Here is a 27,518-nt window from a genome sequence, read left to right on the forward strand (position 1 = left end):
GCTTTAATACTGCAGTCAGCACTGTCTTGTGCAGTTTTTGCCTCTCCTATTCCTCAGTGGCAAACATTTCATAAAAATTCTAGGTTAGACAATCTGTCCTAAAAGCTGAGACACTACGTAGGAAAACTTAGAAAGTGTCCTTATCTTACTGATCCATATCGCGTGTTGGGTGACATTTGGCCTTTTTTCTTGACCAATAAAAGCTTGTTGTTAAGTTTCCATTCTCCAAAATCTGATTCATCAGGAGAATCTTCTATTTCAAGATGGCCATTATTGGGAAATCAGTTTTCCTAAAACTTGAATCATTTATAACATTTTATTCATTTTAAATGTTTCTCATGGTCTTCCCATTGTGAACCCCTAAAAGACAACCCCAGCAGGCACTGGCTGCATTAGATAGGAGGGCCCTAAACAGGGGGCCTCACAGGCTGTGCTTTGCCATTTACAGGTGTCTTTAACTAGGACTGCAATTTAGAAAGTTGGAACATTTGGTTCCCTTCCCCTTTGGTGTTGTTAGGTAATGAACACCTTCTCAGGCCCCTACTTGATAATGAAGTGATTCTAGAGAAATGCTCGCATGGGACCATTTTCTATAAGAAGACCAGTTCCATCAATAATTTGGTTAAAAATAACCTCATGTTATTAAGAGTGGCATCCAGACTGTTAGTAAAAGGAGCTTGAAATGACATCCGTAGTTATGTTTTTCTGTAACTTCTGAAGATTACCACGCAGCTAGCAAAGCTCAATGACATCTTCATAGTGCCTTTCCAGTAATTTACTGTGCCCAGCTAATATGCAGTTGTAAAAGTCACAGTGGTTAAGCATGACAACATAAAGCCTTACACAAACTTGCAATATTCTCTTGCTGTGAAGGAACAAATGCTATAAAAAGCTTAAGTATACTTATTTTTCCTCATAAACACCAACTATTGTGCAACAGAGCTTGAGATTTTACATATAGTTAACCTGAGTCCTGTCTGGCAGCCTGATGATAAAGCATAAAATCTCATTTGCCCACAGCTTAGCAGACGAAGGTAGGGCTATTAAGACAGGTGGTATCTAATACAATCATCTCTAGCTGACGCAGAGACATTCTACCTTCCTTACCTAAAATCATGTCACTGAACCAACAGAGGAAACTCTCATTACCTATCACAAAATATGAGATCAATATCAGTCGAAGGCAGCATGGAAACATACCAAAACAAGGACAGCTTGTCACCTGCTCGGTGACTCTCAGCCTGTCACCCACTCCTAAATAACATGACAGATATTTATTTTATCAGAACTTCAACTGTTTGGGAGAAACTTTATGACAGCAGCAAAACGCAACACAACACAACAAAAAAAACCTACACACACAAGCATCCCTGCAGACCCACTTAACTTACAAACTTTCTGTTCTTTTTCCCAAGTGGCATGCTTCTTTCTTTCTAGAATCAGTAACAAACTGACAAACTTTGGAGGGTGACTTTGGAAATCCCTGGCTTTTGATTTTCCACAGGAGAGACCAAGGCTAGAGAAAAGATCTGAAGGAATATGTGGCCAGTGGGTGAGTGTCCTCTCCACCTCCAGGTGAGAAAGAGACCCTCTGGACCAGATGAAGGGAAGGCAAGAAAGTTAGGTGTATCTGAGCCCTTGAAAACAGTTCATGTCCCCTAGGCCGGGTCCAGAGAGGAGAGTAGGAACAGGACTCCAAGATGGGTAGGAGAACATGAGAACAGAAGAACTGTGCTCTCTTTCCAAAGCAGGGCATAGAAAAAATAGCAGCACCCTCTCATTTTCTGGTGTCCAGCTAGGGGTAGGAGTGAAAAAAAAAAGGTCCTGAAGGGGCAAGGAAGCTGATGAGCCCAAGAGAGTTCTAGAATCCCCTATGTCCCAGTGAGGCATGAGGAGCAGTGGGATAAGGTCCCATGTAGCCACAACCATCTTGGTGAGGGCTAGTCAGCTAGTGGGTGTGGAAAGCTTTGCAGTTAGTCTGGAAAAAACTAGCTATGTCCCTTCCCTTGTGATTTAAGCATTAACAGTCATGCTTTGCATGCATGTTGTAAGCACCTACTATGTGTCTACAGTGTAGCAGGCACTGGAGATTCATAGGCCCTGCCTTTGTATCTACCGGGAAAGACAAATATTAAACAAAAAGATAAATGTACGTGAATGTGCAAAAATACATATATTTTCAAAAACTTCATATCGAGATGAGTGCTGTGAAGTTGGAGTAAATAACATCTGAGGCTCTCCTCATTTAAGATGTTATGACGCTTTGGGGCGCCTGGGTGGCTCAGTCGGTTGGGAGTCCGACTCTTGATTTTGGCTCAGGTCATGATCTCACGGTTCGTGGGATGGAACCCCATACCGGGCTCTGTGCTGACAGCAAAAATAAATAAATAAACGTTAAAAAATATTTTTGTGTATTTCCTTCCCATCTTTTTGCTACAGTTTTTTTTTTAAACAGTAGAGGGCAAACCTTTTGCACAATTTGCCTGCTGTTATTTTCACGTGACATTATTACAGCAGAAACCTGTCATTTGAGGCTGCCCGGCATCTTTAGACAGCCTCCCTACATTGCACTAGATCCCTGGACTGTGGGTCCTGACTTCCCCAGATAGATAAAAACACACAAAAACCGACGAACAAAAAAACTCCACATCTCCCATCTCGCTTGAGCTGGGGCACCCAAGGTGTGACCTAGGTTCTACCAATCAGCTGCACTCACCTGAGACTTTGCTTTGGGTGTGAGCTGAGTGAAGAAACAGGGTGGGCACAGGGCCACCCTTTCATTAACATAGGTGGCATAAGAAATGGCGTGGCCCTGGTGGAAGTGGCAGCAAGCCACTTCAGTGGCATGGTTCTGGCTGATGTTCCTGGAAATTTAGGCTTTAACCTGCTCCCCAGCCCTCCTGCTGCTGATGTGAGCTATCTGTGTTCTGGAACAAATCCCCTTCTGCTCAAACCACATAAGGAGGCTGCACTTATCTGTACTGGGAGCCCTGACCAATGCAATAGGCATGTTCAGGTGTTACCACAAATCACTGTAAACACTTTGGGGTAATGAAAATGGAATCTCCAAAACTCTAGCTCTCTTAGGCTAATTTTTATTTATTAATTCAAGTCTTAAAATGTAGCATCCTCTAAGGAATTTAAGGCCACAGTGTTGCTTACTTTCCTATGGGTAGAAATATCATGAGAGTACAAAACATCCTTTTTAAAGTTATTTCATACTTTTTAATATAATATATACATTTAAAATGTAAAGGGACATAAGAGAATATAATGGCAGAGAGTGATATTGGTTCAATACAGTGGTACATTGATTAAAAAATGGAAATACCAAGTACTGAAGTTACTAAAGGAGTACCTGGAAAAAAAACTTACAGAATTTCGTGGAGAGTATACTACAGATGGAATTTTATTTTATTTGTTGTTTATTCTTCTCTCAGCAACTAAAAACAAAAAAACATATTTTAATGTCTGTGTCCAGAGAAAAGGACAAAATAATTTTATAGGTCACCATCATATGCCATAATCTATGAGCTGCTTTTGTTTCTAACCACTAAATTCCTGATCCCAGCTCTTTGGGGGCTAGAATTCTCTGACTCACCTGGTCTTTTCCTCTCCACTCCTGATCACCAGCATGTAGCAGAGTTTTGGGGGCTCAAATAGCATCATGATACAGTGCAGGTGCCCATTGCAGACATCTATACTGAGAAGGAGAGCCCAATTTCAGACTCCATACAAGGCCCCAAGCAGCCACTCCCAAATACCTTAAGATAGGAAATTATGTACTTCTGTTACATGACCAGCTACTTACTTATTGCCTTCTGTATGTCAAACACTATACCATGTGCTGGGGATACAAAGATGAGAAAGAGAAACCTCTTGACCTTCAAGAGAGCTCAGTCCCATGAGAGAGGCCAAGAACTATAAAAATAGTTGAACAACATCATGATAAATGCTATAATAGAGTTGGGTGTAGGGTGGGGATCCTTAGTTGTTCTTTGAGGAGAAAAGAAAAGGCAAAACCTATAGATTAGCATCCCAGGATATTCACTTTTGCACATGCAAACTACTTTGTACTATGTGGAATTTTTCTCTAGCTGGATCCCAAGGAGCAAAAGAAATGAATTTATCATTCTTTACTATTTGCCCTGTAAAAATCGATACCCAGTAGAGGAATGTCTGTATTTGAATTATTTGAATAATTTATGAAAGTTAATAAGCCTGTGAGTTTTTTATAAAGAAAACTACTTACAAAAACTAGGCAAGAATTTCTATATCTATATACCATTCTTTAGATACACACACCCACACAAACACACAACCAGAGTATACATTATGCAATGTGGAATGAATAGGTACTTTTTAAAAGACCTATAAAACTAGCAGACTCATAAACCACTCTTTTCTTCCTTTCTCCTCACCCATCTATGTATCCTCAGTTTTTATCCAAATATGTTTTATATAACAAGATTTTAAAAATAAATGTGAGGAACCATTAAACCATGCTCTGCTCTAGAGGATTCTCTTAGTTTGGGGTCCCCAAGAAGCAAACCTTGAGACACAGGTTTGTGTGCAAGTATAGTCTTTTAAGCAGTGAGAGGGAGTGGGGAGAGAAGCTGATCAGGGGCATTACCAAGCTAGTCACCGCTGTAGCAACTGGAGCTTAGTTCTGTGAAGGAACGCTTGGAAGCCAGTGTAGGCACCTCTGAGTCCCCTGACTGAGGTGCAGGGACCAACTCCCTTCATTCTCTGGTTAAGGCTGCTCCCTGGGAGTATTAACTCCCCCACTCTCCCACCATGCCAGATCACGGGGCCCTACTGGCCAGAGAGAGGCCTGTGCTAGCAGTTGAAGGCTGGACCCATGCACAGGAAACACTAAATGCCCAGGTGATATAGGTAGGGCACCAACACTGTCTTCCACAGGGATAAAAATAAAGTTCCTCCAAAATGGAAAATCTGGTCGATTTTATCTATATCCTGAAAATGGCTAAGATATAGTGATTCCTAGAAAAAGTAAAGTGTCTTTATAGGGAATAATGAAACCAAAAATCACTTATAACCTATAGGTGAATTCCATACCCTAGACTTTTCAAGACCGATTTAGTTTACAAACACATGAGCAGTGTATAGGAGTATTGCACACAGATAACAAGCAAAGAATAAATAATTAACAATAACTAATACTACAGATAATAAACAAAGAATAAATAAGAGTAGAATTATTTCAGACATTTTAGTTTGGCAAATAAGCTATCCTGGCTCCTGTCTAGATTATATTATCATTTGTGGTGACAACTTCTATGCAGTGTTTCAAGGCTGGTACCATAACATTATGCAAGTTGCCATTTATTTTTAAGGAACTGAAGAGAGTAATCAGAGATTTCAGGAGTAGGAGGTTTGGAGACAAATATGGCCCAAATAAAAAATTTCTAATAATTATGTGAATTCAATGACTTTCCACATCTGTATAAATTTTGAAAAGTAGAAGTGGTTTGAGGACATGTTTCAAGGCTGGAAACAGCACTGGTGCTCACTGTAAGAGCTCTGCAGAGAATCTCTGGTGTCAGTGCAGGAATAGAACTGGCAGGCACCTGGTGGCTCAGTCGGTTAAGCATCTGACCCTTGATCTTGGCTCAGGTCATGATCTCACAGTTTGTGAAATTGAGCCCTGCCTTGGGCTCTGTGCTGACAGCACAGAACTGTTTGGGGTTCTCTCTCTCTCTCTCTCTCTCTCTCTCTCTCAAAATAAATAAAGAAATAAACTTTAAAAAATAAAGAATAGAACTGGCTTCAGGATATGCCATATCCAGTTCTTTTCCAGAGGACTCCTTGGAGGTTATTTGGAGAAGATATAACATGTCTAACTGCTCTGTTGTGAAAAGCCCTTCACCCAGGGGTTTTTCAATTCTCTTGAGCAAAGAGCCTTAAGCCGAGCCAAGAAATCCATCAGTGAGTATTAATTAATCAGATAGTTACAAAAGCCAGCATTTGTTTTGGCCCTATTGAGAAAGCCTGTGTAGTTTGCACTCACTACAGTGGATCTATTCCGCCCCCTCCCCACCTCCATTTCTAAACCACAGCCTCCATAAAAGCTGCTGGGACTGTCTCATGAAAAGCTTCATTGGGAACAAACTGCCATTTGCTCTCCTTTTAGCTAAAAAAATGAGTGGATTCCCTTCATGGTGAACAGCTTTCTGGAGCTTCTTTAGAGGAGACTCTAAAAGTTCTCCTTACAACCTGGGATGTATTAGAATCAACTCTAATTTCCCCCTCAAAACCAGTTATGGCTCTTCTCCCCTTTGCTTCTCCCTATACCTCAACACAAGTGGTCAGGCCATTCTATTTTTCTTATTTATACAGATGAGCCAAGTCACTGAATATTACATCTTGATTATTTTAAGAGACACTGACTGTCTACCCATCTCCCCACAACTCCACCATCATATGATCTAAAGAGGAGGACCCTCTCCCAGCCCCTGGGATGAATCATAATTCACCTAAGTCTATCATGTAATCCTATTCCCCTTACCAGTGATTAGTTTTGGCGTGATGTAATTCTGGCCTAGAAGGTATGAGAAGTCTTTGGGGTTTTCTGGGAAAGATGTTCCTTGGTGATAAAAAGAGAAGCGTGGGAGGAAACTCTCCTTTAATCTGCCTCTGCATGTCATCATCTCCATGTGACTCCTTGAACTTTGGCAGCCAGCTGGGGTCATGAAGGAAGCCACCCCAAGATGACAGGCTGAATGATAGGAAACAGTAGGCACCAAGGGCCTTCATGATATTATGAGCTGCTAATTTCATCAACCCTGGAACTTTCCTCTCTTTCTAGAGTTCTTGTTAGTGAGATGCCTTTCTTTTTCTTTTTAATATGAAATTTATTGTCAAATTGGTTTCTATACAACGCCCAGTACTCATCCCAGCAGGTGCCTTCCTCAATGCCCATCACCCACTTTCCCCTCCCTCCCACCCCCCATCAACCCTCAGTTTATTCTCAGTTTTGCCTCCTTCCCTCTCTAACTTTTTTTTCCCCCTTCCCCTCCCAAATGGTCTTCTGTTAAGTTTCTCAGGATCCACATAAGAGTGAAAACATATGGTATCTGTCTTTCTCTGTATGGCTTATTTCACTTAGCATAACACTCTCCAGTTCCATCCATGTTGCTACAAAAGACCATATTTCATTCTTTCTCATTGCCAAGTAGTATTCCATTGTGTATATAAACCACAATTTCTTTCTTTCTTTCTTTCTTTCTTTCTTTCTTTCTTTCTTTCTTTCTTTCTTTCTTTTTTTGATCATTCAGGGCATATTTATTCCAAGTGAATAAAAGGCAGATGACTTGAATCAACAGCAAAATAGTCACAAAATTAAATGCAAGGAATGACATCATAAACCACAATTTCTTTATCCATTCATCAGTTGATGGACATTTAGGCTCTTTCCATAATTTGGCTATTGTTTTTTTTTAAGGCTTTATTGCAATTTATTTTTTTTTCAATATATGAAGTTTATTGTCAAATTGGTTTCCATACAACACCCAGTGCTCATCCCAAAAGGTGCCTTCCTCAATACCCATCACCCATCCTCCCCTCCCTCCCACCCCCCATCAATCCTCAGTTTGTTCTCAGTTTTTAAGAGTCTCGTATGCTTTGGCTCTCTTCCACTCTAGCCTCTTTTTTTTTTTTTCTTCCCCTCCCCCATGGGTTTCTGTTAAGTTTCTCAGGATCCACATAAGAGTGAAACCATATGGTATCTGTCTTTCTCTGTATGGCTTATTTCACTTAGCGTAACACTCTCCAGTTCCATCCATGTTGCTACAAAGGGCCATATTTCATTCTTTCTCATTGCATAATTTGGCTATTGTTGAAAGTGCTGCTATAAACATTGGGGTACAAGTGTCCCTATGCATCAGCACTCCTGTATCCCTTGGGTAAATTCCTAGCAGTGCTATTGCTGGGTCATAGGGTAGATCTATTTTTAATTTTTTGAGGAACCTTCACACTGTTTTCCAGAGTCTTTCTTATTATTTAAGCTGTTTTGATAGCTAAAGACACTCTAATACTAATGTTTTGCTACAAGAAGGAAGAGGAGACTTTTAAAGAAGAGATTAGAAGCAGAGAGAGAGAACTGGGTGAACATTCATTTGTACTTAGAAAGCACTAAGTCTCCTAATTTAAACTGGAAAAGGTATAATGGCTCTTTTCTACTTGAACATCAGTATTAATCTTCAAAAAATCATAACAAGGTGAACTATAATGAACTACACAAAAATGGATCTATAGCAAGAAAATACATCCTAATAAATGACTAGAAATTATTTGTCATTAGTAAATCTGGAAACTAAGACAACACCGTAATTGTTTAAATAATTTGAAAACACAATTTTTGTCATTAATTCAAAATTTTCATATGTCAAAATTTTTAGCAGTTATCAAATAATATTAGGATTCAAAATGATTAAAATGTCACCACTGTCCCCTCCCTTCCCTTGGGTATAGATATGGGAGCTATAAAAGCAAATAGGAGATCTAGAATGAGTGGCAAGGAGGGAAAGAGTGAAGTAAAGGGCATGGATAATTTAGCAAAAAAAAAAATAGAAAATATGTAAATCAGTGAAGTGAAAAACACCAAGAAAAAAGAATTCCTAAAATTTCTAGTCTCTCCCCTCTTCTTTTCTCCCCCCAAATTAAGAAAACATACTTTAATAGATAGTAATAAGTATACTTTTTTCTACAATTCTCTGGAGATAGGAGAGAAAAATTTACTGATATAAGGAATTACTTTGTTTTACATGATTTGAAGCCTCCAACTTAAGAAATCAAGAATGAAGTCATTAGGTATTAGAAGCACAATGATGATCATTACAATTTTTAGAAGGTAAAACAAAGTTCCAAGAACAATAGATGACATTTATTCATACTGAGGCATTTATGAGATGCTCATCTGATGGTCTTTCTTGACCCCTCCAGGACTAAGTTAAGGGCCTCCCTTCTATGCTCTCATTGCATCCTGTGACAACATCTATTCTCATAGGAACTCCCTTATTGGACTGCAGGCACCCTAAAGGCCAGGGTCACACTTTATTCACTACAGAATTCCCAGTACCTGGCAGTGTCTTAACATATTTGAAGGAGACCAAGTTTGCACACTCTTCACCTTCAAAATTCAGCTTGCTCATTACCTCTACCATCAAAAGTGTAACTTTGACAATTACATATTTTCATATCTATCTGTTCATCTCCACTCCCATGCTGAGAACAATTAGATTTCATTCATTTCTGTGTCAGTGTCTAGCACAATTCTTGGCACATGGTGGATGCTCCATAAATGTTTGACTATTGAATGATTAAAGTCAACAACACACAAAGCATGTAGCTAAGGTAGTAGGATCACAAGTCCTATGCATGATTTTGTCCTTTATGGAAACATACCAGTTTGTATACTGGGCATCAATCTGAAAGTGGAAGTTTATAAAAATTTGCTTCCTAGATAGAACACCTGCTGGAATAGCCCTTATCTGGAAGCTGACTTACCTATGGGAGCTGATAACAACATTAGCATTGACAATGAAAAATGGCAACCTGGAAAATGGTTTTGTGCAGATGTTTCACATTATCTCAGAGATGGTAACACCCACTACAATGACTTGGCCCAAGATAACACAAAGCTACCCGGTTTTCCATATCCCGTCCCCTTATTCAACTTCTTCCCCAATTTTTGGAATGAATTTTATGTTTTTATAGAATTTTAAAGCTAGACAAGATCTTCCCAGAGCATAACAATCAATACACCTCAACATATTAAGTCCTGAGAAGTTACATATTTGTCCAAGATCATATAGCATGTTACAGCAGACCCACCATTTACCTCTTGAAAGAGGAAAGACTACCAATTCCAAAGAACCAAACTTTGTCTCCAGATTTAACAGTTTCCCCTCTTCTGCTTTAGTACCTAATAACTAAGACGGTATAAAACTTTTTCACTTTTCAAACCATGTTTCAAAGAACAAAATCTCCTGCTACCTACTCTATTCTTCCCTTCCTTAGCATTAGAGAAAAAGGGAAAAATAAAAACAGAAAGCCTCTTCTTCATAGTGATTGGAATAATGGTCTTGCTCTTGATGAGGCACTAATAGGGTTATGTCTGTTTTTAATTAATTATCATATGAGGGTTATAGACAATCTTATCAATAGTTGGGAGTCTTTGCCACTTACAGAGCCCCAGATTTGGACTGAAATGGGATGAGACCATACAGAAGAGGAAGAGAATGTTTTTTAACTTACCTTTCCTAGAAAGGTGGTGAAATCTACTTTTATGAGGTTGCCCTAGGTATCACAACCCTACAAGAATAATTTTGTGTGTGTGAGAGGTCAAGCATTTAAAAAGTTCAATTGTGCAAAATCATTTGATCAAAACTGTTAAAAGATGTAGTAATACGCTCTAAAAATAAAAATAAATAGATAACACTCTGTACAACAAATCACTCATTCACTCTATTACACTAAATACTAAGCCTAGAGCAAAGAGTCTGTTTATTGTCAGCAAGAAAATTAAGGAGCATGACAATGTCAGTAAGGATGTGAAAGAATAATTTACCATAGATAATCGGGTTAGCTTTTGTTATGATTGTTATATGCTCCAAATTTACAATTAATGTTAGGTTAATATTCAAAATGCAGTATTCTAATGCATAATTCATGTCAAGTTTTTATTTTGAACGTGACGGAAAAATACTAGAATTGTGAATTTCAAAGAGATAATCGGATGTGATGCAAAGCCTACCATGAAATCAAGATACAGTGACAAATTGAGTTTTAAGAAGCAACAAAAACTGATTAGCTCCATTGTCTTGACTAGGTAAAACCAACACAGGATAAACCCTGTTTAAAGTGAAATTAAATTATGATCAAGGCAAGAAGAAGGTTGATGCTCCAAAAACAAAATGAAAAAATAATCTAGGGTTTTAGTGAAATAAAATCCCCTAACTATTTATAGCAGGTGCTGGTTGGCTGCCAGTTAACGCAGAGACAGTCAAAACAGCAAAAAGTTTGTATTTCCAAATTTCAGTCTCTATTTCATCACCATGGTAAGCATAAAATACAGACTTAAGCTAAAACTCTCACTATAGCATAGAACAGATTACTCTATTTAATTTTGATATGGAAAGGGAGGAAAATGAAGCTCCGTATTAGCATACTTTCATTAGTGGGTTTAAGCAACTAATTCTGGGTCTTACGTTTTGCTGAGTTGTGCTTATGCAAAAAAAAAAAAAAAAAAATTTCTTAATCTACCAACAGAGCCCAAGTTAGAATCTACTACTAGGAAGGATCTAGTTTCCCTGAACAACAGCTTATGGATTTAGTCATTGATTTGCAATGGACAAAAAAGTCACAGTCAACTGTGTAAGCGGGGGACATGAGGACACATGGCTAGCCTGTCTCTGATGACACAAGTCTTCATACTTCCAAGTCCAGAGGGTGGAGGGGTGCCTGGCTAAATAAGGTGCTCCAGAACCTTCATACTCGCTGAACCTCACCGAGATGGCTGTGCAGAGTTTGTTCTGGCTGCCCAAGCAGTCCACAGGAACCCCACACATGAGACGGCCTCCTCAGGTCATAGCACAGAGCAAAGGACACTAAAAACTGTCTTAGGCATGGTCTTCCACCAGCGCTGTTTCTAGAGCTTCTGAGTCTCTAGAATTTATTTGAGGATAAATCAAAGTGTTGTTAAGTTCACACAATGAAAGAAAAAACTGTTAGATTCATTAAGTATGTTATCTAAAGAAGCCCCAAGGAAGGGACCTTCCAGGGTCTTCGAGCAGTGCCTCTCAAACTTCACCATGCATCCAAATCACCAGGGAGTCATTCCAATACAGGTCTAGGGGAGACCCAAGACTGCACATCCCTAACAAGGTCGCAGGTGATTCCCCAAGCTACTTGTCCAGGGGGCACACTTTTGAGTAGTAAGGTTTAGAGCAGGTAGGGGTCCAGAAGACTGCCAGGGATGAGTGTTGAAGAACCCCAGAGTTTTCTAGAGACTTGGGGGTAGGGCAGGTTTGAAGAGTAGCCCAAATAAGAGACTATGTGTCCCCCTCCCAGCCCATGAAGCATGAGACCTCACTGGACGAAAAAGATTTGGAAACTGCTGCTGGTCCAGCCCCCTCACTTTACAGATGAGGACACTGGGACCCGGAGAAGCCGTGAGACTTGACTATACCCTCTCCTGAGAATATTCCATAGCCAACACCAAGATGATTCCAAAACTCCAAAATGCCAAAAGCCAGTTTTAAAACACCATTAGGAAAACTTCCCTTCAGTTTTGGCCCATACCCTAAAAACTGCAGTTTGCATTGGTTTTCTCTTGTTCTGTTCCCATTAGTGATAAGGTACCGCTACCCATTGGCCCGTTGAACAAATGGTTACATAATCTATTACTTTAATGTATTTGTACTCAGCCTCATTCCACAAAGGATTTGACATAACTTATATAATAAAATAGAAAATTGAGACAAGCAAGAGTAGGTGGAACTAAGAAACAGGGAGAAGAACACAGATATGCTGGCCAAAAACTGTTGCTACAGCTGAACTTCAAATTTAATTTCAAACTTCTTAGAATGTATGATGGTTACCATTGCTGTTACTATTGTTGCTGATATTAATGGTATTGTCAGAGGTGCAAGTTTTGCCTATGACAAGAGGGTATTTCAATCTTTGGATCCTTTATGACATAAGCCAGTTTTCGGTTTAGACACAAAGCAGTGGAGGTGTCCCCAAGGCGGACGTCAGTGATTCTTTTAAACAGAACTCACTCAGAAACAGAATTCCAACTTACACATGGACTAATGCACTTTGATGTCTCATTTAAGAAAAGCTTCTCAACTCTTGCCTTAACTCCAGTTTCTATAGTCAGTACATCTATATAAAGCACCTGCACTGTGCAAAACATTCTACTTGTGTGAGGCACAGCCTCTGCCTTTGAGAGGTTTGCAAGCCAATGGGAGGAAGACAAATAATTACAAGTTATAAGAAAGCAGCATGCACCTTCAAAGGATGAAATAAATATCCCAAAGAGAGAGCCAAAGGCCAAGATATGAGATAATCATAAGAAAACCTCCAACTGCTAAATAGTAATACTGGTGTTAATTATGACAATACCAAGTGCTATACAAGGGCCAGTTATTCGGCGGCCTGCATTGTGCTATTATAATCCTCACTTTTGAAATGAAAAAACTGAGACACAGACAGGTTAAGAACTTCATTTAAAGGCACATGGTCAATCAAGTGGCAAATCACACCTAGTAATGACGAAACGGAGACCCCACTTCTGAATCCTGGGTACCTCCACACTGTGGGATCCTGCCTTCTGAATTTACAAAGTTAGACCCAAATGAACTACAACTGAGAACACAACTTGAAGATATATTCTCTGCACCGAGGTTGATAATCTGAATAACCAGGAAAAAAGGGAGGGATGTCCTCCTGTTCCCCACCCCAGCAAAGTACATGTTCCAGTTTTGATGACAAGAATCTTTCAGAAATTGTATAGCAAGAGGACTGACATGAATCTCTGGCAAAGTTGAAGAAATGATGATTAAACAGATGGCTTGTGAGCATTTATAACATGAAGCAGCGGCCAGCAGGGGCTCACATGGGCTTATGGAAAATAAGCCATACTAAATTAACCTAATTTCTTTTTGTGAGAGGGTTATTTGATTGGTTGATGAAAGAGAAGCAATTAGTCATGGTATATCATGATTTCAGCCCATCTGATGAAGTCATGTTAACAGATGTCAGTGAGATGAGTCTTGTGATATCCTTTTAATATGGGAGATATGGAATCTTCATGTGGACTCATGGCTGGTTGAACAAACAGACCAATCATGCTGGAGTCTTGGGTCTCTGGCCACTTTGCAGATGTTCCCTCTTATGATGCTATCAGGATCCATCTGTAACAATATTCTCACCAACATTTTATCAATGATTTAGATGAAGATCCAAAAAGACATATTTACCTAGTTTGTAGAAGCCACAAAGCCAGGGAGCATAACTAACAGACATAGGCAGAGTCAATGTTTCAAAGTGACTGAAAGAAGTCAAAATATGAGCTGGGAACCACCCAAGTTAAATTTTGCAAGACTAAACCTTAAGTTCCATAGTGACAGGTGGGGAAATCAAATTCTCAAATCTAAGATGAGTGAAACCTGGCTTAAGAGTAGAATGGCTGATCCATAAAAACTCTGATGGTAGTATATAGGAAGGAGAATAGCTGACCCCAAGACTCAATATGAGACAACAATATGATGTGCCTCCCAAGAGCTCCTGAGATTCCAAGCTGATCCTGAAATGTACAAAAGGTTGTGGTATCAATATACTTAGTTTCATCAGGCCTGGGAAACTCATTTCAAAAAGAATATCATCACCAAAGTTAGACCAAGGAATGATGACTAAGATATTTAAGGGTGCTAAAATTAGGTTACCCAAGGAACAGAGAAATGAGAGGGACAGAGCTAATATATTTTGAGCAATGACTTGTGAAAATGGGTTAGAAATGTTTGCTTTGTTAATATTCAATATTTATAACCATATAGATATTTATTATTTTCTCCATCATACAGATGGAAAAACTGAGACTGATAATTTATAGGTAATTATCCAAAGTAAGTGGAGAGATTAGGATATGAATGCAGAAGAGTCTGAATTAAAGCCAAGACTCCTTCTACCTCATTATTAATTAAACCTCTACCCAGTAATTAAGACATTGATAATATTGAGAGCAGATTAGATTAACAAGGGACAGGATAATAATGTCATATGATTCTTGTACATGCCACGATTTTGTGCCTTTACTCATTCTATTTCCCCTGCCTGGACACCTCTATCTACCAGGTTCATATTCATCCTGTGAGATTTGGCCTCTATGTTCTGTCTTCTACAATGTCTCCTCCATTCTATAAAAATGGGATAAGTGTACCTCCATCTAGCATACCTACCCTGCAAGCACCCGGAAAGGCCTATTTACATCCTGGTTTACATGACTGGTCTGTAAGTTCTTTGAAAGCAAGAGCCATGTACAACTAGTTTTTATTTGTTCTTCACAGCAGCTTTATTGAGATATAATTCACCTACAATAAAACTCACACTTTTGAAGTGTACAATTCAGTGGTTTTTAGTAGTACACTCCCAGAGGTTTGCAATTATCATAACCATCTAACTGTAGAACATATTCATCATCTTTGTTATGGACTGAATTGTATGTCCCCCACCCCTCAAATTCACATGTTGAAGTTCCAACACACAATACCTCAGAATAAAATCATTTATTTAGAGAGAAAGTCTTTAAAAAGGTGATAAAATTAAATTGGGGCCATTAGGGTCGGGCCCTCATCCAATATGACTGGTGTCTTTATAAGACAGCCACACCAAGGGCACACCCGACAGAAAGGCCATGTGAAGTAAAATGGAAAGGTATTCATCTATAAGCCAAAGAGAGATATCTGAGGAAACCAGCCCTGATGGCACCTTGATCTTGGACTTCCAGCCTCCAGAACTGAAAGAGAATACATTTCTGTTGTTTAAGCCACACTGTCTGTGGTTTTATGACAGTCCTAGAAAACTAATACAATTCCCAAAGAAACTTCTTACCCATTAGCAGTCATTGGTCCAGGCAATCAATAATCTATCATTTCTGTCTCTGTGGATTTACCTATTCTGGATATTTCATATAAATGGATCATATGACATATGGTCTTTTGTGACTAGCCTCTTTACCTATCATAATGTTTTCAGGGTTCACCCATGTTGTGTCAGTACTTCATTCCTTTTCATGGCTGAATAATATTCCATTGGATGGATACAGGCACATACACTACATTTTGTTATCCATTTATCAGTTGATGGACATTTGTGTTGTTTCCACTTTTTGGCTACAATGAATAATGCTGCTATCACCACTTGCGTACAAGTGTTTGTGTGGGTATATGTCTTCTTTTGGTGTACAACTAGAAGTGGAATTGTCACCAATTGTCACCTGTGATTTAATGTTCTGCTGTCACTGGCTTGAAATTCTTAATAACTTTTAACAAAGGGCCCTGCATTTTCATTCTATACTACGCCCTGCAAATTATGTAGCCAGTCCTGCCTGTGTAACTCAAGCATAAAAGCTATTTATAATGGACTCTTGCTAAACAAACCAACCTCATTCTTGGTCACTGGGTCAACTTTGCTTTTAAACATCTGATAAAGCTTGAGAGGGTTCAAATCTACTAATCCTCTATGTGTCTATCACTGCTATAAATGTTCTTAACACGGAAGGGGTACAAGACCATGATGACAGATGAGGAAGTCAAGAAGCTATGGGAACATTTAGAGGAACTGAAACATCTTTATCTGTTGAAGCCAATCAGGTGCTCAGAGCAAGGCTATCACCAGTGGGGCCACATAAAAATTAATCTTCCAGAGTCAGTAGAAAGCCAATCAGATGGGAATCAACTGTGTGCATCCTGTGATACAAGTGCTATTAACATATACACCTCATGCCATGTGGACAGATCTTAATTTGGTTCTGTTCCCGAAAGGGCTACATGGAAGAGTTAAATGCACATTGACAGTTTTGGTGAATGGCAAGGCTCACTAATAGGATTTTTATTACATTTTAAAATCAGATTTATTTCTTGCGAGTTACACTCCTAAAATTCTAACTTATGTCCAGGAAATATGGCTCTTAAGTCATAATGGTTTGACTCTCTTTAAGGATGTATGTAAAAAAACAAAATTAACATATATAATAAAATTTCCTCTTATATTTGAATCTCCAGCTCCAGAAAAACTACCCTAAAATAAAATTGAAGCAACTCAGTACTTTCAATGAGATAAAACATACTTTCACAAGAACCAAGAAAAATAATGCTTCTCCTTAAAATAACCTGAAAACGCATTTCAGTGTTAATGACAAGTTCTCCCGAACTAGAGATCAGTATACTTTGTAGTTTACCTGGAATTTTTAAAAAACCTTTTCATTTGAAGCATCCTTACAGATCAAATAAAACAATTCTGTTGAAGTACTTTTTCTTTTTAAAAGTTGAAGTTGGGGTACTGGGTGGCTCAGTCAGTAAGCACCCGACTCTTGGTTTTGGCTCAGGTCATGATCTCATGGTTATCAGTTCAAGCCACACTAACAGTGCAGAGCCTGCTTAGGATTCTCTCTCTCTCTCTCTCTCTCTCTCTCTCTCTCTCTGTCTCTCTCCCTTCCTCTCTGCCCCTCCCCTGATCATATTCTTTCTCTCTCTCTCTCTCTCTCTCTCTCTCTCTCTCTCTCTCCCCCTCCCCCCCACCTCTTTCAAAATAAATAAACTTTAAAATAAATAAAGTTAAAGTTATATTATTATTGATGAGAAACAATATAAAACGACAGATTTCTGAGATCTTCTGGATCAACTCTGATCAATTTTATATTCATAGAAAACTAAGACAAAAGAAAATTTAAAACTTCATCTTTCATCAGTTATAGAATTTGTTTTTAAAATGTAATGGTTAAATCCTTAGTGAAGATCCAGGAAATCTTACTTTCGGTCTCAGTTCTGTAGCAACCTTACATTTGAACTAATCACCTCTCTGCAACACCTCAGCTGTAACCCAGGAAAATTCCTGTCACCCAGACAGACATATTTGTGAGGATCAAGGGGCCAACAGGGATGACTGTCTTAGAATCTAAAGTTGGGGGTGATTTCCCTCTCTTGTTCATACTACACTCTAACTTATTTAAGGGAACTGTGATGGAGACTTTGAGACATCAAGAGACGGAGATGAGTCACTGGGTTTTATTTACATAAAATAGAATGATAAGCTATATCCAGGTATTACACCAACAGCGTTCAGACCTCCAAAGAGGGGATTCTTCAGGATCTGAAGAGACCTGATCCAGGGCTGGTTATGCTTTCCCTCACACTGGGGGTCAAGGACAGGAGAGGGTTCCAGCCTTTGTGGAGGGTATCTGCTCTGACCCCTTTGTTATCTTCTCTCAAGGAAGAAATTGGGGGCCCTTAATGACCCAGCTCTACATCTGGACGTATAACAGCAAGCTTCTCTCTGTTCCCTACTGGAACCAAAGACAGCACACTGGCATGATTTCTGACAAAGAGGGACATCACTCATAGAGAGTTTCAAACACTATACGTTTTCCCTCACTGTAACACATAGCTTATCTTTGGGGGGGGGCACCCGTTCTTGGGGTAACACTTAAGAATAATAAACAGTAGTCACTGCACTTTAGATCCATCTGCTCTCAAAAAGAAACCATTAATGAAGGTGTCTAGAGACTTTCAGGCCCCAACTGAAAGAACTTCCTGAGGGCCTCCATATCATTGACTCTGATGAGGGGAAAACACACAAAGTGTGCTGGCCACTGAGGGAGGAACAAAATCTTCACAGGAAATGAATGAAGTCTAAGCCTGGAAAACTGAATGTCTGTCTGAAAATACCTAACTCCTAACATGTCTAGAGTGATCCTATCTGCAAGGGCAGGAACAGGGACAGCTTTCCCCTCCGAGATCTCCCCATCCCAATACCATGGCATCCATTCATCCAGTATGAAATCTCTTCTGCAGAGCAGAGAAAGCTACACAATGAGACAGACACAGAGGGCAGAACTAGCCAAAATTTCAGAAGTCTCCATTGACCTGCAGGCAGTGAAATGAAGTTAAAGCCCGTCAGAAGAAAACTTGAGCACCTTTCAACACACAGTCATCCTTATGCCCCTGAAAAATGGCCCCAGCTTTCCAGAGAAAGGAAGTGAATAACACAAAGCATAGGTGGTCTCTCTGCACTGTTGCCCACACACAGAAATATAAGCATATGGAAAAAGGTTGTCTCCTTCTGCTACTGGAAAAACTAGAGCTTTAGTGATAGGTTTTGCTCCAAAATTCCTTCCAATGATCTTTTGACGTGGATATTTTTGTCAGAGGGACTATTTACTATTATTTTAATGCCAAACATAATACAAAGTATTAACTTACATTTATTAGACGCATACCCACCCTCCCTGTCCTCTTTCCTGTTTTATTTTTTCCATAGCACTTAATCACATATTAGTATATGATTTTACTAATTGTCTAATCTCTCTCCACAGCCCCACCAGAATGTCCTCTCCCTGAGGACGACTTGGTTGTATCTGCTGCTGTGGCCCATGCCTAGAACAGTGCCTGATATTGTTAGCAATCTATCCAATGACCAAAGACTGAATGAAGACGTTAGCATCATAGGTTACTTAAGGTAAAGGCTGCTTCCTAATTGTTGCTGACTGAATGATTCTGTTGCACTAAGTACTTGACTGTTATAAACTGGATCCCTTTATTTTATTTTATTTTTTCCCTGCAGGACATGGAGTAAAAGATCTTCAAATCAAAAAAGTGATTCCTTCCTCACCCAGGGAACAGCAAGATGTCACGACTCTCCTGTTCCCATGGGTGGCATGGCCTGGCCAGTTTATTAAGATATCACCCTTGGCTGAGGCTGGTCTTTCTGCTACAGTAGAGGTAAAGCAAGTTTTTTTTGCAGATGACATGATATTATACATGGAAAATCCGATAGACTCCACCAAAAGTCTGCTAGAACTGATACATGAATTCAGCAAAGTTGCAGGATACAAAATCAATGTGCAGAAATCAGTTGCATTCTTATACACTAACAATGAAGCAACAGAAAGACAAATGAAGAAACTGATCCCATTCACAATTGCACCAAGAAGCATAAAATACCTAGGAATAAATCTAACCAAAGATGTAAAAGATCTGTATGCTGAAAACTATAGAAAGCTTATGCAGGTAATTGAAGAAGATATAAAGAAATGGAAAGACATTCCCTGCTCATGGATTGGAAGAATAAATATTGTCAAAATGTCAATACTACCCAAAGCTATCTACACATTCAATGCAATCCCAATCAAAATTGCACCAGCATTCTTCTCGAAACTAGAACAAGCAATCCTAAAATTCATATGGAACCACAAAAGGCCCCGAATAGCCAAAGTCATTTTGAAGAAGACCAAAGCAGGAGGCATCACAATCCCAGACTTTAGCCTCTACTACAAAGCTGTCATCATCAAGACAGCATGGTATTGGCATAAAAACAGACACATAGACCAATGGAATAGAATAGAAACCCCAGAACTAGACCCACAAACGTATGGCCAACTCATCTTTGACAAAGCAGGAAAGAACATCCAATGGAAAAAAGACAGTCTCTTTAACAAATGGTGCTGGGAGAACTGGACAGCAACATGCAGAAGGTTGAAACTAGACCACTTTCTCACACCAGTCACAAAAATAAACTCAAAATGGATAAAGGACCTGAATGTGAGACAGGAAACCATCAAAACCTTAGAGGAGAAAGCAGGAAAAGACCTCTCTGACCTCAGCCGTAGCAATTTCTTACTTGACACATCCCCAAAGGCAAGGGAATTAAAAGCAAAAGTGAATTACTGGGACCTTATGAAGATAAAAAGCTTCTGCACAGCAAAGGAAACAACCAACAAAACTAAAAGGCAACCAACGGAATGGGAAAAGATATTTGCAAATGACACATCGGACAAAGGGCTAGTATCCAAAATCTATAAAGAGCTCATCAAACTCCACACCCGAAAAACAAATAACCCAGTGAAGAAATGGGCAGAAAACATGAATAGACACTTCTCTAAAGAAGACATCCGGATGGCCAACAGGCACATGAAAAGATGTTCAACGTCGCTCCTTATCAGGGAAATACAAATCAAAACCACACTCAGATACCACCTCACGCCAGTCAGAGTGGCCAAAATGAAGAAATCAGGAGACTATAGATGCTGGAGAGGATGTGGAGAAACAGGAACCCTCTTGCACTGTTGGTGGGAATGCAAATTGGTGCAGCTGCTCTGGAAAACAGTATGGAGGTTCCTCAGAAAATTAAAAATAGACCTACCCTATGACCCAGCAATAGCACTGCTAGGAATTTATCCAAGGGATACAGGAGTACTGATGCATAGGGGCACCTGTACCCCAATGTTTATAGCGGCACTCTCAACAATAGCCAAATTATGGAAAGAGCCTAAATGTCCATCAACTGATGAATGGATAAAGAAATTGTGGTTTATATACACAATGGAATACTACGTGGCAATGAGAAAAAATGAAATATGGCCTTTTGTAGCAACATGGATGGAACTGGAGAGTGTGATGCTAAGTGAAATAAGCCATACAGAGAAAGACAGATACCATATGGTTTCACTCTTATGTGGATCCTGAGAAACATAACAGAAACCCATGGGGGAGGGGAAGGAAAAAAAAAAAAAAAGAGGTTAGAGTGGGAGAGAGCCAAAGCATTAGAGACTGTTAAAAACTGAGAACAAACTGAGGGTTGATGGGGGGTGGGAGGGAGGGCAGGGTGGGAGGGAGGGCAGGGTGGGTGATGGGTATTGAGGAGGGCACCTTTTGGGATGAGCACTGGGTGTTGTATGGAAACCAATTTGACAGTAAATTTCATATATTAAAAAAAAAAAAAAAAAAAAAAAGGTAAAGCAAGTTTAACCTTGGAATGGGGAGGTGGCAGGGTCAGGGTGCAATGCTGCCCAAGTGCACCTCTGAAGGGTCATTTCAAACTGGGGTTTCACATACATCAGGACATTCATCAGCCTAAATTATAACCCCCACGCCCCACCCAGGGCCATCTTCAGCAATTCCACATCTGTCAAGTAGGTCCAAAGGTCCTTCACTAGAAGAGCCTCCTCTCCCTGTAGCTCCTCTAGGTTTATCTTCTGCATTAGGTTTATCCCAAAGTGGCCAAAATGGCTTTTTATTCAGTGCTGCACATTCATGAACTTTTCAAAGGTTGACCATCGACAAGAGCTCCAAGTCAGATTATACCCTCTGTCTCACAGACACACTGACAGTTAGGAAAGAGGTTCCCCATACAGGTTTAAATGTATTTCCCATCTCTGGGCCATCCCAACTGTGATACACTAAGAATTAAGATTTAACTTAATTCCATAATTATCCTGTGAGCAATACAGTCACAGTGCATTGCATTTTTGCATATTAAATTTTTTGTTGTTAAATTTACATTTAACACATACCCCATTTTTTGTTGTCCTATTTTACACAGTTTTACATTTAAAAGACCTCAGTGGGACAGCCTGGGTGGCTCAGTCAGTTAAACGTCCAACTCTTGGTTTTGGCTCAGGTCACGATCTTAAGGTTCATGAGATCAAGCCCTGCATCGGGCTCTGTGCTGACAGTGCTGAGCCTGCTTGGGATTCTCTCTCTCCCTCTCTGTCTCGGCCCCTCCCCACTCATGTGCACACTCTCTCTCCCCAAATACATGAATAAACTTTAAAAAAAACTTTTATAATTTAATATACCTCAGAAGAATGGAAGTGATCCATATCTCTCCCAGCCTCAAAGAGACTCTGATCTCTCTTACTCCATGGCCCTTCTAAAAGAGCTGTTTGCGTTCACATACTACTTTCAGCCCAGATGTCATTTTTTTTTTTTTTTCAGATGTCATTTTCTGGAGGACAAAGTCTGTGGCTGCTTCATCTCTTTGTAGCTATCAACTAGATGCTTGTTGAATGAAACTGCTCTTTGCCATTCTCATCTACAATGAAGAGTTGAGTTTGGCTAAATTTATGTCTTTTTCTTTCAAGACAGAGCACACATACATCTTTATGTACTCACAAACTAGGAGATGTCCATCTAATACAAAGATAACAACAACAAAAACCAACAACAAACCATGCCAGTTAAAATGGTCTGTGGAAATAAAAAAGTTTTCCCAAATATATTTCTCAGCTGACTTGTGCTTTTCCTAGGAAGAAGTTAAAAGTATATTAATGAGCTGTTTTTAGCCTTTTATTCATCTAAGTAGTGAAATTAAAATATTGGCAGACTGTAATTAAATGAAGACGACATTATGGACCCTGAATTAATACTGTCATTGGAAATACTGCTGTGTATTACTAGTTGGTCTGCGTGTTACATTACCACCATCTGCTGTTCATGATGGTCAGTTTCAAAGTAGTGACTTTCCTTCTCATTCCCCTTACTAAACGGTTGGTAAATTTAATACCACATATGCCGACCACTAATTTCAACGTGCACCCTGGTGTCCTGGATAGTATTTCCTAAGTTAAGCTCCTCAGTACACCAAGCTAGTAAGAGCCACCTGGAAAGAAAGGGAGTTCAGTGGTTGAAGGAGTTTGGGAAAAGCTCTTGAAGGGTCACATTTTACCCCAGCAGATTGAAGTCTGTCTGTCAAGAGTCCCTCAGTTTAAAAAACAAAACAAACAAACAAAAAAAACTGATTTAACTTTGTGGAACCAAGTGTTTTCTAAACTTGCTTAATCATGGAACTCCCTTTTTATATAGGACACCTATTAACATTTTCAAAGGTGCCAGCATTTGGTGGTTCATAGCTGTAAATGTGCAAACTAGGCAAATTTACAACATGATGTTTGCTTATAAATAATGTGCCACCAGATTTACACATGTCGTCTTATATCACCTCCAGAAAACACAGGATGGCAAAGTCACGTTGTCACTACCACTTCATAGCAAAGTTATTTCAGAAAATGAATCCTCCCACTACTAGGCCTCAATAACAACTTTCCAGCAGTGCTTCTTAAGTTCTTCCAGCAAAATAACTCTAATAGCAAAGAAGGATAAACTCACACCCCTGGAACGGGACTGTCAAAAACAGAATACGTCTCCGAAATCTCATGCTTTGCTTTTAAAATTCGTGCAAGAAATAGTGCCATGTTGGTGAAGTGACAAATGTTCATGATTATCCACTGCAGCAGTGTTTTTAATTACAAAACATTAAAAACAATCCAAATGTACATCAACGGGAAAGTGGATAAATTATAGGACAGCCATATAACGGAATATACAGCTGTTAAGACAAAGAATGGGAACATTCTCTACATACTAACATGGGAAAAGCTCCAAAATAGCTAGGCCTATGAAAAAAGCACATAACAGAACTGTGTAAAATGCCAGTTTTTATCAGAAAGGGGCAAAAATCAGAATTTCAGAGTTGCTTATATATGCATAAGGCAACTTTGGAAAACTCCGTAGGAAATTCTTAACAATGCTTACCTTTTGGGAAAGAAGGTAGGAACTCAGAAAAAGGAAGACAGGGATGAGAAGAGACTTTTAACAGTATATCATTCTATATTTTTGAGACATATGAATGTGTAACCTATTAAAATTATATTAAACATTCAAAAAGCATACAAATTTTCATTCCATGACATATTCACATCTGTACTAATTTTTTTTAATTCCCATATATTTTTACAATAGTAAAACTAAATCCATCTTTAAATTCCTGTTTGCTGGGACATCTAGGACATCATATGCGTGGTTCAGTGTGAAAGGCATGGATTTAGGCCATTTAAAACTTGCTTAAACATTTAGCTTTCATTCCATTTGCAGAACCAACATCAACACAAAAAAATCTGGAACCTCAACTTAAAAATACTTGCTCAAACAGTTTGGGATTTTTATCTATAAGCTGGAGTTAGAACGCTGATGCTCAAAATCAGTACTAACTTACTTTTGGAAGTGACCACACAGAAAATGCCACAACTCAGAAATGGCAATCTCGAGTGTGAAGCATCACAGACTGCTGCCCATTCTTCAATGCCAGAGTGCTCAAGGGCAAACCTCTGCTTTACTGCCCAAAGTAACTGGAATTTCAAACTCTCCCAGCTATTTTCAACACATTTTCAAAAGCTCGGTGATTACGAAGCTATACTACAAAGCTGCACTCATCAAGACAGTATGGTACTGGCACAAGAACAGACGCTCAGATCAGTGGAACAGAATAGAGAACCCAGAAATGGACCCACAAACATATGACTAACTAGTCTTTGACAAAGCAGGAAAGAATATCCAATGAAATAAAGACAGTCTCTTCAGCAAGTGGTGCTGGGAAAACTGGACAGTGACATGCAGAACAATGAACCTGGACCCCTTTCTTACACCATACACAAAAATAACTCAAAATGGATGAAAGACCTCAATGTAAGACAGGAAGCCATCAAAATCCCAGAGGAGAAAGCAGAAAAAAACCTCTTTGATCTTGGCCACAGCAACTTCTTACTCAACACGTCTGTAGAGGCAAGGGAAACAAAAGCAAAAATGAATTACTGGGACCTCATCAAAATAAAAAGCTTCTGCACAGCAAAGGAAACAATCAGCAAAACTAAAAGGCAACTGACAGAATGGGAGAAGATATTTGCAAATGTCATATCAGATAAAGGGTGAGTATCCAAAATCTATAAAGAACATATCAAACTCAACACCCAAAAAACAAAGAATCCAGTGAAGAGATGGGCAAAAACATGGATAGACCCTTCTCCACAGAAGACATCCAGATGGCCAACCGACACATGAAAAAATGCTCCACATCACTCATCATCAGGGAAATACAAATCAAAACCACAATGAGATACCACCTTACACCTGTCACAACGGCTAACATTAACAACTCAGGCAACAAGAGATGTTGGCAAGGATGCGGAGAAAGAGGATCTCTTTTGCACTGCTGGTGGGAATCCAAATTGGTGCAGCCACTCTGGAAAACAGTATTTTTAGTCCTCAAAAAACTAAAAATAGAACTACCCTACGACCCAGCAATTGCACTACTAGGCATTTATCCACGGGATACAGGTGTGCTGTTTCAAAGGGACACATGCACCCCCATGTTTATAGCAGCACTATCAACAATAGCCAAAGTATGGCAAGAGCCCAAATGTCCATCGATGGATGAATGGATAAAGAAGATGTGGTATATATATACAATAGAGTATCACTCGGCAATCAAAAAGAATGAAATCTTGCCATTTGCAACTACGTGCATGGAACTGGAGGGTATTATGCTAAGTGAAATTAGTCAGTCAGACAAAGACAAATATCATATAGCTTCACTCATATGAGGGCTTTAAGAGACAAAACAGATGAACATAAGAGAGGGGACACAAAAATAATATAAAAACAGGGAGGGGTACAAAACATAAGAGACTCATAAATATGGAGAACAAACTGAGGGTTACTGTAGGGGTTGGGGGAGGGATGGGCTAAATGGGTAAGGGGCACTAAGGAATCTACTCTTGAAATCATTGTTACACTACATGCTAACTAATTTGAATGTAAATTTAAAAAAATAAAAAATTAAATTAAAAAATGGAAATGAAATAAAATAAAATAAAAACTTGGTGATTATGTAAAAAATAGTAGTAATCAGTCTAGCTTAAGCCAAAAAATTTCCCATTATACTTCCTAAAAAAATAATAATAATTAGGATTCTTTTGGTTATACCTTCACAGCAATTTTTTATATATGTGAAAAGCATGTGTCATTTCTTTTTATTGAAGATATAGTCCAGGAAGCCTGGGTGGTTCAGTCAGTTGAGCATCCGACTTCGGCTCAGGCCATGATCTCACAGCTTGTGGGTTAGAGCCCTGCATCGGGCTCTACACTGACAGATAGGAGCCTGGAACCCGCTTTGGATTCTGTGTCTCCCTCTCTCTCTGCCCCTCCCCCCACTCATGCTCTCTCCTTCAAAAATAAGTAAACATTAAAAAAATTTTTTACAAAGATGTAGTCCAATAAATAAATAAAATACAACACAGATATTACTCTAATGGAACAAGCAAATGCAGTATGACTAATGTCAATAAAATGTACTATAGTGCCTGCATTTTATACCATGAAAGATATTCTGAGGACAAGTTTTGTATCCTTATTTACTTCCTAAGAGTGGTTTAACCAGCCAACAGTGCCATTGATGTCTTCTAAATTCTCTTAAACTGAAATTTTATTTCTAGGTATAAATAAGGCCAGAGTAAAAAGACAAACAGTGTGAATAGATGAACCAATACAGCACAACCAGCAGGGAGTCATTTGTTACCACTTTCATTGATTCTGATTCCATTTTAGAAGCTGTTCGCTCTGGAATCCCTTCAGAGAAACAAACAGCCAGTGGCGACCTCATGGACTTAAAACTCTACAGCAATCTCCTGATGATCTGTTGGATATTCATAAGTGGCAGAATGATCCCACCTTTAGGTTTTATTTCAGTTGTAATAATGAGTTATGAATAATTGATCACTGGGTAATAAATTATTCAGGCAAGCAGGCAGTTTCCAAGGAATCCTGGAGTGAGTCTAGCTAATGGCATAATACAAGTCAGTGGCAGCTGCTGAGGGGACACCCCACAATTACCCAACGCCGCAGAGGCATGGGTAGTTGGCGCCTCTCAGCGTGGGCTTTCCAATGAGGAGCCACACTAATACCATCTGAATTTTCATAAAGTAGAAATCCCCATAGAGTACTCTAGTGTCTTTCCAAGTATGGTTATGAAGTATTGAGCGTGACTTCTTCATCCATTAAAGCAGGACATTTGTTATCAGCTGAGTACAACCTTGGCTGCTGAAACTAGTGCTGAACCAAAAAACTGTGAAATCAAGAATGTATGTCTACATACATGCACGCACA

General features: G+C 39.3%; 1 protein-coding gene across 13 annotated transcripts in view; it reads right to left on the reverse strand.

Annotated features, from left to right (window-relative positions):
* NEK11 (NIMA related kinase 11) overlaps nt 1–27,518 on the reverse strand; it is a 291,065-nt gene that overhangs the window by 244,583 nt on the left and 18,964 nt on the right. For 9 of the 13 annotated variants that reach the window (XM_042998267.1, XM_042998263.1, XM_042998270.1 and 6 more), the window contains exon 2: nt 3,602–3,698. The exons of 2 other annotated variants lie outside the window; for them this stretch is intronic. In XM_042998267.1, the coding sequence (XP_042854201.1) occupies nt 3,602–3,698 (97 nt within the window). Of the gene's footprint in view, nt 1–3,601; nt 3,704–27,518 lie in introns of all 13 variants that reach the window. 2 more of the 13 variants (XM_042998265.1, XM_042998266.1) reach the window with 1 other exon arrangement.

Source organism: Panthera tigris, chromosome C2, assembly GCF_018350195.1.
Source record: "Panthera tigris isolate Pti1 chromosome C2, P.tigris_Pti1_mat1.1, whole genome shotgun sequence".
In the NCBI taxonomy this organism is placed as follows: Eukaryota; Metazoa; Chordata; class Mammalia; order Carnivora; family Felidae; genus Panthera; species Panthera tigris.